The 21,519-nt window shown below is 39.0% G+C and overlaps 1 protein-coding gene across 3 annotated transcripts in view; it reads right to left on the bottom strand.

Annotated features, from left to right (window-relative positions):
• LOC114669257 (transmembrane and coiled-coil domains protein 1-like) overlaps positions 1-21,519 on the bottom strand; it is a 174,539-nt gene that overhangs the window by 106,528 nt on the left and 46,492 nt on the right. For 2 of the 3 annotated variants that reach the window (XM_051921159.1, XM_028825466.2), the window contains exon 5: positions 19,909-20,630. In XM_051921159.1, coding sequence (XP_051777119.1) covers positions 19,909-20,595 — 687 coding nt within the window. In that variant the 5' untranslated portion in view covers positions 20,596-20,630. The remainder of the gene's footprint in view (positions 1-19,908; positions 20,631-21,519) is intronic. The other variant, XM_028825467.2, reaches the window with a different exon arrangement.

The raw sequence follows: 21,519 nt of genomic DNA, 5'->3' as shown, positions 1-21,519 counted from the left end.
GTTTTTTTTCCCTTATTAAGGTGAAAATGTCAATGTTGTATAGGCATTCAGGTTCTCATTGATCTCTATTTGCAGGTGTGAAGAATTGCAGCATTGTTAAGATAACCAATTACAGCTGTGACTTAATGTCCCCAGATCTGTTCAGGTTTGCTCTCGTGAACAGAAAAAATAATAAGCACACTGTGTACAGGTAAAGTTAAAGGTTGAGCTGGAGGATATGGTAACCATGAAAGAAACAACATATACAAAATTATTATTTTCTCACCTGAGCTCCACTTCTTGATCCACTTATGCCGTTGCCACCCCTAGTATATACACATACTGTATGTACACATATACACTTAAAGACACTTTTATACTTATCACTTTTCCTGGTCCCTTTTTTTGTCTTTTACTGAAAGTGACAATTTGAATATGTGAAATTAAAAACTAAAATTTGGACAAATGTAGACGGTCTATGTTTGGTAAAACCACATCAGCACAGTGAATCTAAGATTTGAATAAAATGGCTTGTGCAAAATGAAACAGTTGGAACAGTACAGCATGTTATTGTGTCGTAACAGGTTTTTTTTTGCTTGTTTTTATTTTTTTAACATGTTACTTAACCTATGTACTTTGTAGTAAACCAAGGAAAAGGTTTAATCTCATGCTTTCATGCAGAATGGAGAGAAAAAAAAGTTTATGATATCATATAAGCTATTAGTGATCAATGCAATACAATGGCAACAATGTGAAAAACATCCATCCATCCATCCATTTTCTAACCCGCTGAATCCGAACACAGGGTCACGGGGGTCTGCTGGAGCCAATCCCAGCCAACACAGGGCACAAGGCAGGAAACAATCCTGGGCAGGGTGCCAACCCACCGCAGATGTGAAAAACATCCATTGAAAAAATAAAAATAAAATCTGATGTCACATAGGCTACATGTCAGTTATCCAATAGTGGCAAAATTTGTACAATGGTAAATGATATGAAAAACATCAGTGGAAAATCTTGCATTAGTTGTGTTGCATAATCCATGTCAGTTATTCAGCCTTATGCTCAAAATGTGCAAAACACATTTTTTTAATCTGGAATAAAAAGCGGAAGTAATCAACAGAAACTTAAGCATCATGGGAAGAACTTTTTGACCTGAATACAGGACTCTTAATTAACAAAGGAGAGAGGCCAGTATCAGGAAGGTTCAGTGAAATGATGACTGGATAAACTACAGTTGATAAATATTAAGGAAACGTTTGATATAAGAAACATAGTGTATAAGTATAATAGAAAAGAAAAAAGTCATCTTACAATTTATTTTTTATTTAGAATACTCAAATGTTTTTATCATCATCAAATATGATCTTTTTAATTGAATATACAGGATGTTGAGAATATAGACTTGTCCATTAAATCAGTCTAGATGATTCAGAATTTGTTTTTTTTTTTTATTTTACTCACTTCATAAATAACAGTACAATGAAAACACAGTCAATCAAGGAAAAAAGTTATAAAATTTATATTACTTCACAGCGATTTATGTTTCATATCAAATCAATCCCAAAATGTTTCTGCTAAGCAATTCAACAACTATGTAAGCAGAGAGCACAGTCTGATCTAGTTCCCAATATATGAGACAGCAAAAAGAGTAAGTGTTTTTGAAAAAATCCAATCACAGTGTGAAAAAAGTCTGGACCACACCACAAAAATAAAATTACATATTCCTAATTTTAAATAAAATAAAACATTTTTTTTTACACAACTGAGCTATGTAAGGTGAACCAGGATTCTTTTAAAAAAGTATGAGGAAACAATGAGTAAGCAGTATAGTGTAAGATCTGTCAATAAGTTCATAATGACAGAATGTTCTTCATCTGGCATTACTCAGAATAATGCAATTTGAGGATTTAATAGTAACTGTAAAACAAAACTACCTAGCAAATAAGCAAAATGTTTAAGCAATATGATATGAATGTAAGGAATTATAAAAACATATGTCCCTGTGAGACAGACACTTGATAATACCATGCACAATTTGCATCTTGTTCTGAATATGTATTCTATAATCTTAGAACAGAAACCTACATTATATTTACAGTTTATAAATTAATTTAACCATGCTTTGAACAAACTGATAAAGACTACCTCCTACTGATGGAATTTCATTACTTGTCTAAGGTTCTAATTATGATGTTTACTATTTCCAACACTGTCTCAGATCAACTGCTCTCAAACTCAGTCTCAAGGACTTCATGTAGCTACAGTTCTTTGTATCAAACAGTTTCACAATTGGCAAGTCATTTTACCTCTAACTGTTATCATAATTACCTGGTCTTTTTCATATTGTCTTATTTAGTACTCAGTAAAGCACAGCAGTGTGATTTTTAAATGTGTAAGATAAGTACAGTATGTGTATGTTTGCTGCAGTTTTAAATGCTTAACTTGCAGGTTGCTCCCTCAATTGTATTCTAATAATGACAACCAACGACAAGCAGAGTAGGCAACAGGGCCAATGAAACTGGTTACTGATAGAATGTAACTACTTCAGCGTCAGACCCACTAAACTACTCATTAATATGGATTAAATAATGTGGAAGAGCAAAATGAAAATCATAATGGTAATGAAAATCCTAAAAACCAAGTTAAAAAAACACACAAACTTAAGTTTTATAATTTCCATACTAATCCCAAACTCAGAAACCAGGAAATATAATAGCTTGCTAAATTAGGCTGGACAGAAAGAAATGCAAACTGTTCTACATAATGTAATTTAACCTTAGTGGCAATAAGTTTATGCTTTTCTTTAATAAAAAACTAAAGGACATGATACTGGCAATTAAGGCTTCCATGTCTAGCAGCAGGGAATCATAACATGTTACACCTTGCACTTGTTGCTAAGTTTTAGTCATTTCATTGATTTTTAAAACCACCTAATCTGATTAAGGGTAGAGTGGGCCTGAAACCTATCCTGGCAGCACTGGATGCAAAGGTGGAACTATTCCTGCATGAAGTACCTACCAGATCATGCCTCCTCAACTTTGAAAAGGACTAACTAAATAGTCTTTTTATGGTTTAGCATCTTTTAAGTTCACTTTTATTAGTCTTAAGGAATTTTTACACTCATCTGTTTGCTTTGTTCTGAATCAGAGCATGATTTGTTTCTTTGCTTCAATTTCCAGTTTGTTTGGTTGTGTTTCACACAGCAAACGTTTAAGTGAACTAAACATACATCTTGCCTGAAGAAGGGGCCTGAGCTGCCTCGAAAGCTTGCATATTATAATCTTTTTAGTTAGCCAATAAAAGGTGTCATTTTGCTTGGCTTTTCTCTACATTCATAATGGCTAACACGGTACAACACTCTAGTACTATAAACAAACCAATAAAGATCCTGTGATACTTGTTGCTAATCAAGTAAAACTTTTCCCTGGTAATTAATTCTTGGAATAGTTCCTTTCCTGTATGCTTTATTAGCACGCATATTTTTTACTATGTGGTTTTATCATGCTCCCACCAATGTATCTGTATCTCATGCCCACCAGTTGTATCCTTTCCTGTTGTTTTTATTTTCTGTCAAAAAAAAGTAAAATTGAACTCCTTAAAAAAGCACATACTGGGTGTTAGTTTTTTTTTCTTTTCTTTATTCTGCTTCTTCAGCATATGGGTTGCAAGCATATCCATCCATCCATTATCTAACCCACTATATCCTAACTACAGGGTCACGGGGATCTGCTGGAGCCAATCCCAGCCAACACAGGGCTCAAGGCAGGAAACAAACTCCAGGCAGGGCGCCAGCCCACCGAAGGGTTGCAAACATATCACACTCAAAAACTCACATGTCTATATAGTGAAAAAAGAAACACAAAAAAAAGTATAAAGCAGGTTCAGCTGGCCAAAACCAGGCAGACACTCATTAAGTGAATGTGCACCCAGAAATGTTCATGTCTAGCTATGTCTGCAGTTCAGTTTACAGATGTGAGCTAATCAAACCAAAATGTTGACAAGTGCTAAAAGCAAGGAATTTCTTACCAGAAAGCAGAAAATATAATCTGAAAATGTGCCTCTGTCTTTCTGATGAGAATCTTCTCTTTAAAGTGGCATCAACCTGTGATCTCAAAGTATCTTTTTTAGCTGTTAGCATCCACTGTGACCCATCTGAGACTTGACCCAGACCTTTACATTCACAAATCTGTTGAAGATCAGGACTTTAAGTGACGTAACCAGACACTAAGTCTATGGCCCTGGCAAGAACCATCACTAAAAATCTGTGGGAGCTTTGCCATCAAAGCACCACAGAAAGATGACTCATACAAAGCAAAATTCTATGGATTCTATCATCATCACTGGTTGCCCCCCAAATCATTTTTCTCTACTCTCAGCGTTTATCAGCTTCCTTAGGGGTGAGACTCAATCTTATAATATCATCTGACATTACTTCCAACCACACCTTATTCAGCTTCCTTCTGGGTGGCCTCCCCTCAATATCCATCAGTGCACCACTTCATCCAATCATCATCAGAACCAACACTTACTGCAGGACTTCTTCCATGCACCTCTCACCCTTGTTATCACTACCATACTTGCAGCTCCGTCTACACTCAACATGTCATGTAAGTAGCAGAACTTCTCTACTTTATCTAAAACAATAATATAGTTGATACATTCATTTACACTTGAATACATAAGAATTTACCCCTCTCACAAACAAAGGTCACACCTGCTGCCTGCAGACTACCTTTCAACCCACTACAGACTAATCCATTGGATTGAGTTTCTCACAACACTTTTATCACACATGCCACACAGCCATGCATTAACTTCGTTAACACCTTCTTCTCCTACACCTCCAACAATGACCATAGTCTTTTCTGCAGTTACCTTGAGACCTTTAGCTTACAAAATATCTTTCAGTAGAGTATCTTCAATTTTAATTCTGCATCATGTCTTCAATTTCAATTCTGCTTCACATCTGTTGGAATGACAAATGCAATGCATATGTCTCTGTTATATGCCACTTGCTATAAGATTTGTAAAAGAAGTATTAGAGTTTGTGATGCAGCATCTTTTGGAATGACAAATGCAATGGGTTTTATTGATACAAATGTTTGTGATGTGCACAGCAACCAGATGGGTACACAGATACATAAACATACCCTCTTACTGACGTGCGTGCAAAGGATTGTCTGTCTGTCACACAAAAACCTGTGAACCTCTGGACCTTGAACACTGACCTTGGTCTTGGTCTTAGTTGAGGGCTTATGCCGTAATACACATAACTTGATTCATGAATTTGATGTGCAAGCTATCTCGCCCATGTAATTGGGTTTCAGGTACTTCTCATGGCAAGTGAGTGCTGACAAGAGAAGAAAATCTTAATGAGCAAATGGCACTGCTAACAGGAAATGAAAAGCGGTAACCCTTGTTCACAGTGAAGCACACTGCACAGACCAGCTGATTGTTTTCATCTTAAATGCACAACAGAAAGTCATACATGACCAAACAATTGGAGACGCGGGTTTTCTCTACCACGTCACTTGGCTTTGGGTTATTTGCATGGGAAATTGCAATATGGCTGCAAAGAAAATAACAGATGTACAGGGATGAGAGTGACATTGGCAGGCAGTGAAGAGCATTACAGCAACCTTCGTGGAGTGACCTGGGGTACTGTGTTTCATGAGAAGTACTTTGTCAAAGACCAGAGGTCCAAGTGCTCCTAGTAAACGTAAAGAATACCTTTAAATAAGGTAGAACCTACTATTGAAAAGTGGAAGAAATATGATATCACTAAGACATTGTCAGACTTGTGTCTAAAATGAATGAACAAGTCAAAATAATTTTCTTACCTCACTGCCATTTTAAGCAGTTTGTAGTAGTTGCAAGAAGATATCTAATAGCTAAAAACACACATATTTAGTTTTGTATGGTATGCAGAATAATAGTCTACTGCAATGGTAAAAAAAGTTGGTAGCAGAAAGCAATCAAATCACACTATTTTATATATAATACACTACCGTGGCTATTCGTTTGTCTGTCCAGGATTTTACATCACCTGTAACCGTTTGACCATTTGAGCTGAAATTTGGTACACATATACTATGTGACGTCTACTATCCGCTTTTGGGGTGATGACTGACCTCCAAGGTTATTCCTCTTTTTATTTTTATTTTATTTTATTGTAGAATCAACTCTCGGCAGTGGCCAGCAGGGCGGCAGTGCTGTGCGTGCATACAGGTGCTGTTCTCATCCCTACCACCTTCACCCTCACTTCCCCTACCTCTTTATATCTTAAATCATTCTTTAGGCAGGTTAAAGACTTAAGTGCCAACTTATGTGAAAAATTAAAGAAAACGTACTAAGTAATTGCAACACAAACATAGACTTAATCTTTTTTAACGTGAAAAGATGCCGACAAAAGAAGAGAAGAAGCAGGCCGCTAGGGTGGAGAAAAGAACAGCTGCTCATCAACCTCAGAGCAAACGAATGCTAAATGTACAGAGAAAGAGTATGAAGAGTAACTAGGAATGCTCAAATTAAGTGTATTCACTGCATGTTATTGTGCAGTGCGCCATTACTGGTTGTTCATATATTAACAAAAACAACTTGTGAAAAAAAAGTTAAGCTTACATAAGAAAATATAAAAGGCACACAAATACAAAAACTATCCATAATACCTTGTCAAAACCCTAAATAGAATAAAAAAGTTTTGTGCAGATAAAGAAATACCACTTATTGTTTTAACTAACAGCAGTTCAGTGCTTAACTTAAGACAAAAAAAAATGGTGGTACCTCTGGTCTACTGAATTATGTTTACTGAATTATTTGAAGGCTATGGACTATTAACTCTGCCCTGTCTTCGGACATATTCTTAATCTGACAGAGCTTGAACAGTTCTGTAAGGAGTGATGGCAAACATTGCCCAATTTATGTAATATGATATTGATGGTGTGGCGAGCGGCTGGGGGCAGTACCCAGCCGGGATGCCCGGAAGAACCAAAGGAGGGATTATGCCTCCTCCAGACCACAAGGGGGCGACTGCCCTGGTGGCTTTGAGGACCACGGGAAAGGAGCTTGGAAGCTCAACCCTATAGGGGCCCGTGGTCACCACCAGGGGGTGCCCTGATGCCTGAGGAGCCCTGGCCCTCAGCACTTCCGCCACACCTGGAAGTGCTGCTGGGAAGAAGACCAGGGACACCTGGAGTGCTTCCGGGTGCAGAGCCACCACTTCCACCATACCAGGGAGTGCCGGCAGGCGCTCATTGGGAGGCACCTGGAGCACATCCGGGTGGATTTAAAAGGGGCCGCCTCCCTCCATTCGACAGCTGGAGTCGGGAGAAAGAAGGCAAGAGGTCGAGAGGAGAGGAGTGGAGGCGGACCTAGAGAGAAAAGGCATTGTAGAGAGGCCTGGACTTTGGGGGTGAAAGTGGGTTGTGTGCTGTGTTTCACTGATAATGTATAATAAATGTGTGCTGGTTTTGGAACCAACGGTGTCCACTTGTCTGTGTCCGGGCCAGTCTCCACAATGGCATCCCAGATGAAGGCGGGGACCCGTTGTAAAAAATAATTTTGTGGATGGCCCGGCGCAGCAGGTGAACCCACACATGCACTGCGGGAGTGGTGAGCACACAACCCCACGGGAGCGACTCACCCCACGGACCGCCACCGGTCCGCAGAAGTGCCATTTCCCCCTGGTACGGGATGACAATGGGCGTACCTGGAGTGCAGTGGGCTCCCACGAGCGTGCCGTCACTGAGGACGCCTGGGACAGCATCGCGTCTACGAAGACCATGCCGAGGCAGGTGCCTCGGACAGATGGGACCCGGGAGGTAAATGCCCTGCCCAGCGGCAGTTGGCCCTGGGGGGGCCCGGACATGCATCTTCTATTGCAGGCAGGGACTGCCCGGATCCGCGTCAGTGGCAGATGCGTGCCAATCCGCGGGTCTTCGTCAGCGAGGTGGCTGCAGGAAGAACTGCGGAGGAGGAGTCGCTGCAGCTCGGAAGGCCGCGGCAGCTGTCAGGCCGACGCAACAGGAGAAGAGGAAACAAGATGGCCGTGGACCGGAAGTCCCTCCCCAAGACAGGCCAGGGATTGGACGGTGTGTGTTGCATGCCCACCGGTGATTCGTCGAAGGCGGGACCAATTAATGTCCATCCCGAGCCAAGGAAGGACCTGATTGGGCCGAAGGAGAGGCCCCACAGGACACAGTCGGCGGGTGTGGCTGAGCAAATGGTAGGTCCATCGCCGGCTGACAGACTGTGCTTGCTCGCGGCTCTGCACGAGCTGGAGGAGTGCCTTCAGCCCACAGAGTTGCTTTGCAGGTAATACGCGTTCTCCGTAAAGGATTGAAGGAGCTGGAGGTGAAGGCGGCCACATCCGTGACGACGCTGCGACTGTGGGCAGATCAGCGCAACGCTGGAGTCTTCGGCCAGAGTGGCATGGCGGTGCGGGTAAGTAATACTGGCACTATAAAGAATAACGGAGACCCCAGCGAAAAGAACCGTGATGTAATACGTGATCGGATTCAAGTATTGGGGGCTCCGATAGTGGACGCGGCGGTGAAAGCCAAGCGTGCGTTGAGGGGAGAGAGAGTGAGAGGGCAGGCAGGACGCCGGGTGATGAGTGCTGCGGGTCCTAGTGCCCTATGCCCCAAGCCAGCGTCGGTCTCGCGCCGCTCTATAGGGACGCAGATGGGACAGGGTCTATACCTCTCCCATAGGGAGACCCAAACTGTCATGGCGTCCCAGAGAAAGAGGAGGAACCAAAGGAAGAGAGCCGGTTCCTCCAATAAGGGAGGATGTGAGGCAGGCTGCTCACATCCAGAGAAGGCCCACCCTCTGCGGAGGCAGAGGGAAACCCCAAAGTCGGCTAAGGTGACGGGGGTGCGAGCGATCCCATGTGATACCCCAAATAGGGGGGCACGGAATCCTCAGAGGGGGTGCCGAAGGAGCAGGCCCCGGGGTGCCGGTCAGAGGGAGGAGCACTGCCTGTGTGTAGCAAGTACAGACGCCAGGTGGTGGTGTCCAGGCAGCGTCTCCGCCCCTGTTTCTGCTTTTTGTATTGCAGGACCGGGCCCTGGGCATGCGCAAGTAGGACCCACTTCGTGGGAGACCTGCCCTCATGGGATGGACCGCTGGCCCCTAGGGGCCTCAGCTGGCGATGGGGCACTGTGGCGAGCGGCTGGGGGCGGTACCCAGCTGAGACGCCCGGAAGGACCAGAGGAGGAATTACGCCTCCTCCAGACCACGAGGGGGCGAACACCCTGTTGGCTTTGAGGACCACGGGAAAGGAGCTTGGAAGCTCAACCCTATAGGGGCCCGTGGTCACCGCCAGGGGGCGCCCCGATGCCTGAGGAGCCCTGGCCCTCAGCATTTCCGCCACACCCGGAAGTGCTGGGGGGAAGAAGACCAGGGACACCTGGAGTGCTTCCGGGTGCAGAGCCACCACTTCCACCACACCAGGGAGTGCCGGCAGGCGCTCATTGGGAGGCACCTGGAGCACACCCGGGTGGATTTAAAAGGGGCCGCCTCCCTCCATTCGATGGCTGGAGTCGGGAGGAAGAAGGCAAGAGCTTGGGAGGAGAGGAGTGGTGGCGGACCTAGAGAGAAAAGGCATTGTAGAGAGGCCTGCACTTTGGGGGTGAAAGTGGGTTGTTTGCTGTGTTTCACTGATATATAATAAACGTGTGCTGGTTTTGGAAAACGGTGTCTGCCTGCCTGTGCCCGGGCCAATCTCCACAATGTACATTTGTTCAGCATATATAGTAAGTATTGTTTATATTCAGGGTAAATGTGCTTCTACCAAGTTCTAACTCCAAAATGTGTACACGTAAACAGCCAACGTTTTTGCATTTATTTTATAATTCATTTACAGAAATCTTGTGCATCTATTTATCACTTGCATGCTCTGCTTGTCATTGGATAAATATAAATGCAAATAAGCCTAACATTTACTTAATAAAACAACTTTTTTAGGGGGTGTGAATTCAAACAACATGAATGTTTTGAAAGGGTTTGAAGATTATCTGTGGGCACCATAATAAGTATAAGTAGCAAACATAATATTCATTAAATATATATGGAGGAATGATATTTATTTTGCTTCCTTTTCCCAGATGCCACTTATTGTGATTTACTCGTTTTAGAAAGTTATGCAGTCATTTTAAAGTGTGTACTTTAATACAAAGCCACTAAGTATGTGAAATATTGCCAACTACTAAAACTACTGCAGGACTGGCACAAGTTAAAGTGAAAATATATTCTTTTGTTTAAACAAATAAAAAGGGGAGACTGTGGATGAAGCATCAGTCTCTTATCTTTAAAGCAGGATTGTAACACCAGTCATTAGATATTATGGTACATAAACAATACTGGAATCTTTGCTAAAGATAAACAATAAGTTTAAAATCAGAGTGAACTGCCCTCAGGACAACATCTCTTTTTATTATGTTTACAAAAATGAATATAATAAACCTGCTTATATCAGAACAAGATAAAATTAACTTTGAGTCATATTCCAGTAACTGAAATGTGGATAACATTATGCGAGATCACTTTAACGTACACGGCAGAGGGTTTGGACTAACTTGCCGTAACAGCCTACTCAGTGGTGTGTGTGTGTGTACTGTTTACTTTACTAAGAGCACTTCTATGGATAAAAAGGGAAGCATTTACAACAATGAGTGAGCTAGAAATATTGATAAAATTAATAAACAGCATAATTTTTCCGGTTGTAAGTTAAGAAACTGTACTATTGACATAAAATAAATACCTCTTTCATAAAAAGTTCTCAAGTTTTCAATGTGCTATACCAGAGAAATGTTAGTAGCATGTTTATTAAACAATGGCTATGGTGTTACAAGTACAAGAAATTTTATTTATTTAAATTTTTTATACTAGCATATAGTATACAGTGCATGCTGCATCACACACAAAGTTTCAAGTAGTTCAGTGTTGTTATGCTCCTATGATATTTTGTAATAAGAACAGCATGGAACTGAAAATACTGTTAACATTCACATTCATATACTGTACATAAAAAATTTGCAAAGATCACCACTTAGCATTTAACCAAGACCAAGTAATACTAAATTTTTTTATTTTTAATAAATTTGCAAAAATCTCAAGTAAACTTTTTCACATTGTCATTATGGGGTGTTGTGTGTAGAATTCTGAGGAAAAAAATGAATTGAATCCATTTTGGAATAAGGCTGTAACATAACAAAATGTGGAAAAAGTGATGCGCTGTGAATACTTTCTGGATGCACTGTATCTGAGGCTGTTGTCATAAAATATAATATAAAGTATTTCTATATTTAAATTCAACAACAATGATGCTAAATTACTACAGTTTAAAATACACTACCTTCACCTTTGATTGGTGTAGGGAAGGCTGGTTTTGCAGTAAAATTCAAGATGACCTCACTCCCCTTGCCTTAATATGCAAAAACTTTCCACCATTTAAAAATAATAAAAATCCTGATACTAACAAAGACCAGCAGATGGTTTCTGCAATAAAGCAGGATTGTTAAATCCAATGTAAAGCATATATGATCTACACAATCACTGAGCACCAGGAAGAGATAGATGGTAAGACATAATTTAATATACTATATGGAGTTGAAAATCACAATGATTATATTGGTTAAAAATCATAAACCTATGTACTTTTATTATCTACTGACAGCAGGTGCTAATTTTAAATAGTTCAGAAAGAATCAGTAAAGTCAGACATTATGAAAATACAGTACAAGTGCTCCTCATATTTTACACCTGTACTGTACCTGGTTCTTATTTCTCTAATCCATATGCAAATATTTTTCCAGTTGTACCACAATGATGAAACAAATGGAAATACCTGTTGATGTCTCTTAACCAGTAAAATATAAAGAAACCATTCAATGATTTCATAAGCCAGGAAAGACAGGTATAACAGGTAAAAGGCAGCAAAAATTAGTACAAGCAATGGGACTTTATTGCACCACACCCATTTGCTGTCACAGATAAATAAATTTGTCAGTTGGGAGAACATACTAATAGAAAAGAAAATGATATGGGCTTGCAATCAAAGCTTGAAAGAATAAATCTAACAGCTCTATCCAATAGGCAACACAATGTATGTCAAATTATTATTCAAAGATAGTCTTCTTAATTATTATACTGATGTGTCAGACAGAAGACGTCAATACAAATCACAAATGAAAGAGGTGCCATTATTTCAGCAAGCTGGCTGGCAAATAAGAAATTACAATAACATTAATTTTCATCATTACTAGTGAACACATGGCCCTACAATCCTCAAATAAAAGGGAACTGAAAGGGGTGAAGTCCACCAATATAACAATAAAGTTGAATTTGACTTTTGAACATGTATGTCCTGGAGAGGTATTAATAGAGGCTCAAATGGATGGTGTACGTAACTAGTTGTTGATACAGCATATGTGTTTGTAGAGTCCCCAAATAAAAGGGAATGGAAAATACAGTCTGAGGAGGTGTAATGTGGAAGTACAAAACAAACAAAATAAAAAAATGATAATAATAAAATACAAAGAAGAAGCAATGCAAAAATTACTAATTACTTGTACTTATTCCAAAATGTCCTCAAGTTGTTTTCTATTGACATACGCAGCAAAAGCGACTTAGCATGCCGTATAAAATTTGGTAACTGGTTTGTGGCACTTCAGTCTCTTTTGGTTTACCTCTACCACATGTTATGCCTTTGTCATTTGCCCAGTATTTTTTTATTTTGCATGCATATAACATGCCACAGAAAGTGTGTAATACTGAGTGTTAATTGGCATCGTGAACTTAGTGATAACACTCAGTTAACTGAGACGCTTTCACAAATCTATGGCTTTGTTAATGTGTAGTGTATTCAGTCCCCTTCAGATTTATTGATATGTGTACAAGTACAATGTAACTCTTAGGCAATGTAAAATATAACACCACAATATAATACACAAAATGGAGTCCCTACCACAGGCACTCCGCCCTGCATGTTCAGTTAGGTAATGCCATAAATAAAAAATAAACTCACTGGGAATCAGTTCTGGACAGGATACCAGTCTAACACAGATAATAAAAAAGGAGTCAGCAAAATACATCACATAATTATATATCAAACAAAAATAAAATTTGTCATTTTGCTTTCAGATTAAACCTTGTATGACTCAAAAGCTACCATAATAAATGTGATCAAATCTACATTTATACTAGGCCTTGATTTTTTGAAATGCTGATGCTACAAACAGATATTAGATTGATTATATTACTGTTGTCTCTTTAAAGTAAAATTTGGGTGTGGCTGGTTAATGTGAGTAAATGTGATGGTTCATATCAATACTTTGTGACAAAGGGGAGATAGGGTTATTAAGTGATTACCTTTCAGAACACATTAACTGCAAGACAGAGAGCAGAAAGGTAACATGTTAGAAGGTTTTTAATTTAATATTTAGAATTTTGAGCAGATACCATGAATTGATTTATCATTGGTTTGATCACTTTCTATTTTACAATTTAAACAGTTCACTGTTGTAGATTTACAGCAGCATTTTTATTTAATGATAATGCTGATAAAACATTTGTATAACTATTATTATTGTTAAGGACAGCTTCAAAATTGGGTATTGGTGAAGTCAAAAATATTGAACTTGAATTGGTTTTGTCAACCTGAAATTTTACCCAACCCAGCCAAAGCCTAGCATGACGATTTAATTTAGAAGGATTATTCAATAAGAGTCAGAACACTTAAATCTGTATATACATTAAAAAAAGGTTACTTATTTAAATGGTTTGTTATTGCATGTACTCAGACAAACATGGTTCATTTTGCAAAGCTGACATTCCTATGTCAAAATGTCAATCACACCTAACTCACCCAGCCAACTGCCTGGCAATTGAAAAAAAAATGTCCTGCTCTGTCCTACAGCTCAATAAATAAGAAATCATTCAGAAGAACAAAAATAACATTTTTAAGCTGAAATTTCTATTCAGGCATTTCATTTGGCTCAAAACACTTGTAACACATGGGAAGTATTTAGTGAAAAAACAGGCAGGCAAATATTTAGGCTACATAATAATATGTGATTAAAAAAGTTTATATCTGTGGGAACAATCTGTTTATCAGGATATAGAGATGAGCAAATCAATCGTAAGGCAAATGTCTGAGCTGAAAACAGGTTACAGTATATTCAGGGAGGCTTTGCAAGTAATAACATAAGTAAGTAAAGGTACTGTTTATGAATGGTGCAGGGATGGAAAAAATATGACAACTTAGTAATTAAGCAAAACTTTACAAAGTCATTTGACATAATCAGTAGCATAAATACTGCAGGAAAAAAATCTTTTATGCAATTGTACTATTTAGGCTTATAATTTGCAAAAAATAAATTATTTTTTAGCATAGACAGATAAAAAATGTAAGAAATATTACTATCAGATTACATTTTAGCTTGATCTCAACTGTTGGATATACATGAGTGTAATATACAGTACATGGAAAATGCCAGGCAAACAATGCAGTTTTCATCAAATGTAGCACTCATCACTATATAAAATTCTTACTAAACCATTAATAGTATACCATATATATGTCTTTTAAAACACTGATATTATGAAACATCTGCTAATTAAAAATTAACTAAAAATAATAACAATAATAAAATTAACACTCTCTGAGGAATAAAAGGAAATGATAACAGGAAATTTAAAGCAGTTCACCAACACTAACTGAAAAGTGGTGCACTACTCGTCAACATAACCATTTAAGAGATCAGTCTTCTTTATCAAATGTACCCACAGAAACTTAAGTTTTATGATCTGTTAATCTATTTACATTGAGATGCAAGAGGAAGAAGTGGTATCTTGAAAAATGTAAAACAATTTCTTGGATGTCCGGCACTTTAAAAATTGGATATAGGCTATAGGTGCAGTTAACAATGGAAGCATTGTAAGCTATAAACCAAAACAGTCACAAGAACTCAAATGATTATAAACAAGAGTCCAGAAAACTTTAAATGTGAAGTGACAGACAGGTCACTGTTAAGAACTTCAAGTACTGGCTACGTGCCCTCTTAATATTCTCTCTCTCACTGAAACACACATATGCATTAATAATCCAGTAGAAGCAGACAGTATGTTTGTGAAGTAAAGAAAAAAGCTTTTGTATACTGAAAGAATACATCTGATTTTTTTCAGTTACAGTATTATTGTCTAGTTGTGCACTGAACTATAACAGCAATTCAAATCCGGGCATCAACATTCAATGTCAATAATGACACTTAGTAATGACTTTCCAAAGTGAATCCACACCCCTTAGCCCTGAAAGGTGCCGTGGCAAAAGAAGAATTCTGTGAAGTGAGGTTCATAGCCGGTCACCAATTAAAATTGCCCAGTCTCACAACAATGGTCTGCTTTTTGCTTTTTACTCTTCTTACAATGACTTGGATACACTGTTTTGGAGTGGATCGATACTACCGTGTTTCCCCGAAAATAAGACAGGGTCTTCGTGACAGAGACTTCGTGCCAGCAAAGCAACGGGTCCAGATGGAGTATCGCCACGACTGCTGAAGGTCTGTGCATCGGAGCTGGGGGGTCCTCTACAGAGCATCTTCAACCTGAGCCTGGAACAGGGGAGAGTCCCGAGGCTTTGGAAAACATCTTGCATCACCCCAGACCCAAAGGTATCACATCCTAGTGAGCTGAATGACTTTCAGCCTGTTGCTCTGACATCACATGTGATGAAGACCATGGAGAGGCTGCTGCTTCACCACCTGAGACCACAGGTTCAACACGCCCTCGACCCTCTGCAGTTTGCATATCAGGAGAAGGTGGGAGCAGAGGATGCCATCATCTATATGCTACACCGATCCCTCTCTCACTTGGACAGAGGCAGTGGTGCTGTAAGAATTATGTTTCTAGACTTCTCTAGCGCCTTCAACACAATCCAACCTCTGCTCCTTAGGAACAAGCTGACAGAGATGGGATTAGATTCATACCTAGTGGCATGGATCGTGGACTATCTTAAAGACAGACCTCAGTATGCGCGTCTTGGGAACTGCACGTCTGACATTGTGGTCAGCAACACAGGAGCGCCACAAGGGACTGTACTTTCTCCGGTCCTGTTCAGCCTATATACATCGTACTTCCAATACAACTCTGAGTCCTGCCACATGCAAAAGTTCGCTGATGACACTGCTATCATGGGCTGCATCAGGAGTGGGCAGGAGGAGGAGTATAGGGACCTAATCAATGAGTTTGTTAAATGGTGCGACTCAAACCACCTACACCTGAACACCAGCAAAACCAAGGAGCTGGTGGTGGATTTTAGGAGGCCCAGACCCCTCATGGACCCCGTGATCATCAGAGGTGGCTGTGTGCAGATGGTGCAGACCTATAAATACCTGGGAGTGCAGCTGGATGATAAATTAGACTGGACTGCCAATACTGATGCTCTGTGTAAGAAAGGACAGAGCCGGTTATACTTCTTTAGAAGGCTGGCATCCTTCAACATCTGCAATACGATGCTGCAGATGTTCTATCAGACGATTGTGGCGAGCGCCCTCTTCTACGCAGTGGTGTGCTGGGGAGGCAGCATTAAGAACAAAGACGCCTCACGCCTGGACAAACTGGTGAGGAAGGCAGGCTCTATTGTTGGCATGGAGCTGGACAGTTTGACATCTGTGGCAGAGCGACGAGCGCTCAGCAGGCTCCTATCAATTATGGAAAATCCACTGCATCCACTAAACAGTGTCATCTCCAGACAGAAGAGCAGCTTCAGTGACAGACTGCTGTCACTGTCCTGCTCCACTGATAGACTGAGGAGATCGTTCCTCCCCCAAACTATGCGACTCTTCAATTCCACCCGGGGGGGTAAACATTAACATTATACAAAGATATTGTCTGTTTTTTACCTGCATTATTATCAATCTTTAATTTAATATTGTTTTTTGCATCAGTAAGGTGTTGCTGGAGTATGTGAATTTCCCCTTGGGATTAATAAAGTATCTATCTATCTATCTATCTATCTATCTATCTATCTATCTATCTATCTATCTATCTATCTATCTATCTATCTATATTAATTTTTGCTCCAAAAGATACACTAGGGCTTATTTTCAGGGGATGTCTTATATTTATTCATGTACAACAATATACATTTATCCAAATATAGTCATGTCATCTTCTTCTGGAATATCGTCACAACTCTCCACTTCAAACCCTGAATTCCAGCCTGAATTTCTTGCTATATCAGCCACTTTTAGGATCCTACAGGATTAATGTGCGTACTTCGATGTTTGATGAATGGTTCGATGTGGTGAAGCAAAATGCCGACATACAAATACATTCGTGATGCTTTTATATTCAAGCGTCGCATATTCCCCAAAGTAATGACACAATATATTTTAAAAGTCTCACATACCATCTTCTGTGCCGTCTTTTTTTTTTTTTTTTGCACTTTTACAATACCATCAGAATGTACGGTGGTGTATTTGAGCCACAGAGAAAAAAATAAGGACATAATGAAAATGTCTATTTTGTGATTAAAGTAAAAATTTCGGATTTAACCTCGAAATGTCCACTTTAACCTCGTAGTTTGCTTTATCATTAAAGCAGACTGTCATAAACATCATCTTAAAACCGACCCAGTTGTTAAATCACTACGTGATTCTGGGGCTTCCTCCTGACCTCACTGCAGCGGCAAGCAGCATCGCCACACAGAGAACATTAAATTTATAATATTCCATCTCTCTGCACATTTACAATTCTTAGATTTATACTTGATATTACTTTCATGATGAAATGCAGTAAAATATGTACGTTACATTTTACTGATACATCGGTAACTTTGTTTAAATAATGAATACTGTTAACAGTTACACATATGGGGTGGCACGGTGGCAGAGCGGTAGCGCTGTTATCTCGCAGGGAGTCATGTCCCTTGTGATCCCTGCCTGGAGTTTGCATGTTTTCCTGGTGGGATTCCACAGTGTGCTCAGTTTTTCATCCAAAGATATGAAGGTTTGGGGATTTGGTGAAGCTACAATGATGCCTGTGTATGTGTGTGTGCTTGTGTTCACCTTGCGATGAGCTGATGCTATGTCCAGGGATTTCGTTTCTGTCTTGTGCCGATGCTGCTGGAATGGGCGCAATCCCGAATTGATGGATGTAATCATTAAACATCCTTTTCAGAGATATTGTGGCAAGGTGTCCTCGGAATTTAATGGATGTTTCGGGCACATGCGTCGCATCGCGTGAAATATAAACCTGGCCTCAGGCGCCTTACTTTTCAGCTGACGATCTTGACTAGGACTTATTTTTGGGGTAGGGCTTATATTACTGAGCAACTTGAAAATCATGCTAGCGCTTATTTTTGGAGTAGGTCTTATTTATGGGAAAACACGGTAGGTAACATTTTTGGCTTGAACAATGAATGTATAACCATAGCACCCTTTACCTCCATTATAAAATGCAAAAGTAGGCTAGTTATTTTTAATTTATAAAATATGCTTCACTTTTCATGTGGCAAACTAATATATACCATAATGGCGAAGAAATAACTTTGATTGAAAAATAACAAACTTATCCCTTAAACAGAATTTCAGGTAATCCGCCTCAGATATATCATTCATGCTTAATGCTACCACCGACAACTGGTTTAGATGAAGTACACCTGTTGGGACTCTGGTATTATTATAAGCTAGTACCAAATAAACAATGAAGACCAAGTGTTATGAGATACCTAATAAGCAATAAAGAACATGATTTGCAAGAACCAGGCTGCACAATTCACAAAGAAGAAGACTCCATTAGAATTTTAAGAGTTTTGTAAATCTATTTATGGCAATACACATTATAAATAAAAGCAGGTTCAGTACATACATTTAATTTTGAAACAACTTATACCCCTCTTTTATTTTATCCAATCTGCACTGTCCTCTATTTTGATTGGTTTATAAGACAAACACACACAGGCAAAGACCACTGAAAAAAAAGTAAATTCATAGTCAGCATAATGAGATAAACTGACAATGTGTAGATACATTGTAAAAATGCTAACATGAGCCTTGAATACACAAATATGCTTACCACTGTTATGTTGCTACTCATTAAATAGCAGAGCCCAGTTTTGCATCACCATAAACTGTCTACTTAGAATTAAAATAAAAAGTAAAAATGTGCAGTCACTCTTTTCTTTGTAGCCCCAGCTCCTCTTGCCAACAGTAGTAGAATACAGAAGGTTCATCTGCTATCCTACTAAAAAGCAGTGTTATATTAATCCCAGAAACATAAATTCATTCTTGAGCCATGAATCACAGTAAAATACTTATTGAATTCACACTGATTGTGATCTTGGCACAGTTATTCTTTCTTCCTTAACCATCAATAAGCAATGAGATGCAGTTACCAAAACATACTAGGATTAAGTTGTAATGCGCATGAATAATGTATGCTTAACAGTTGGATCCTTAAAGCAGTTTGGAAACCAAAACTTGATTAACTTTTATATTCAATGTTACAAATACTGCTTCCACATGAACAGATATATAACAAGGCCTAACTATAAATAAATAAACGAAGAAATAGCAAAATTATACTCCTTATTAGAAAATATACATTTAAACACAAATCAAAGTATAAATTAATTTAAAATAAAATGCAACTTTATACCATCAACCAAAATGTGTCTTTAAAAATACAGAATTAACTAAGAATAAGAATCTTCTAAGAAATATGAAATTTAGCTACGTGGACCAGATGGTATTTAAATATGTGTAAGGTTCACAAAGAAGCAGCTGACAATAGACATTTAGTGGTAATACGGACCTTTGCACATTTAAGGTTTAACTTTAAAGCATACCAGTTATCAGTTATATTGACTTTCCAACAACACAAGTACCAGCACAGGACTTAAAACAAAAGTAAAGCAAGACTTACTCGTTCAGACTCATCGCTAATTGGATAGTTGGAGATGACTTCGACCAGTGCAGAAGTATAAGAGGCATCTGTGGTAGATGAGGAACGTGGTCGGCCTGCCTGAGTTACTTCCTGGGAAGATTTTCTGTGAATTTGGGGACTTCCTTTGGGGGGCTCTGTTGAAGCCTTAGTGCGACGACTTTGAAGGCTTGTCCCTCTTTTCATCATGGGGGCACCTCGAATCTGCTGCAGCACTCTGTTCAAAGCTGTGGGATGGGTGGAAGTTTGGGGGACACTGTCAGTGTCAGATATAGAGCCATAGCTCTCCAGTGGATCAGAGATTAGCTCAGGAGACTCAGCTGCCCCTACAGAGGGGAGCAGTGGGAGTGTATCATGGGGTGAGACAGAGGAGCGCCTCCGCTGGTGCTGAAATAGCTGTTTCAAGCCTTGTCCAATTACACCAATATTCTCCAAGGCATTGTGGGTGATTTTGGACAAGGCATGCTCCTGATCAATTTGCCTTTTGTTGTCTTGTTCCTGGTACCTGCCTTCTGAGTCTGGCTCATCATGATTTTGTTCACTATTATTGTTCTCCATCAATGCAGTACCCAATAGGACCAAGTCACAATTTTCATACAGGCAGACTCTTGTGAAGTGTAAACTATTAAGCCATAGGCTGGCACTCAATTTGGCCGTGAGCACACACATGCATCTGTGTGAGTGTTCAAATTCATGCTCATCTACTACAAAAGAAAATATAAAGAAATTATAAACATGCACTGCTTAAAAAATAAACCTAATGCAGCATTTGTTGCAAGTACTAACGATGCATTAAATGAAAACATGTTGGAGAAACAACATTCCAAGTCCAATGAAAAGTGCCACATTCCCAACACCATCCCTTATACTAAAATGCTATTATAAAAAAGTTGTGGGATGTGAGAGATACATTTTAGTAGGAATTTTATTTTGGATATTACAAAGTACTGTTTTCTTTTCTTTCCAATTACAGATGAAAAAAAAGAGTATCTGCAAGTATGCATGATTCTTGACATTAAAAAATGCACTTTCATTTAAAAAGTTTTTCTTTTATTTTTATTCTATAATAAAAAATTACTTCTAATCGTTAAAGACCATTAATTGTTTGTCCCTTACAACAAATAATGCATCTCTGGGAAACAAATGCTGCATGAGAAAAAAATGAGTCAAAATTTCTGATTTTATATTTATAAGAAAAATGCTAGAGCAGTGTCTGCAGTGGACCAAATCTGTTTTAATATGTATCAATTTAAAATAACACTGAGTATACCTAATTCAACACATGGTCTTTAGATGATCAACTAAAACGTAAGAAATACTACATAAATGTCTTCCACTAAGCTTGGACAACCACATAAAAAGTTATCCTCTATATAGTATTTATTAAAAATCTATAATACAGTACTTATGTTTTCTCTCTTATAAACCAAATGTTAAAAATACATGTACAGGTATTATGTGCCAATGTCCAGGTATGACTCCTTTATGTTTATGTTTATGTACTCTTTTTAATCAAAAAAAATGTTTAATACAAAAAGTAATACAGGTTAATCCCAAGTAGAAAAAAATGATAGCTTGAAGTGAAAAAAACAT

Source organism: Erpetoichthys calabaricus, chromosome 18 (genome assembly GCF_900747795.2).
Source record: "Erpetoichthys calabaricus chromosome 18, fErpCal1.3, whole genome shotgun sequence".
Lineage (NCBI taxonomy): Eukaryota > Metazoa > Chordata > Cladistia > Polypteriformes > Polypteridae > Erpetoichthys > Erpetoichthys calabaricus.
This window is presented reverse-complemented; position numbering and strand designations above follow the sequence as displayed.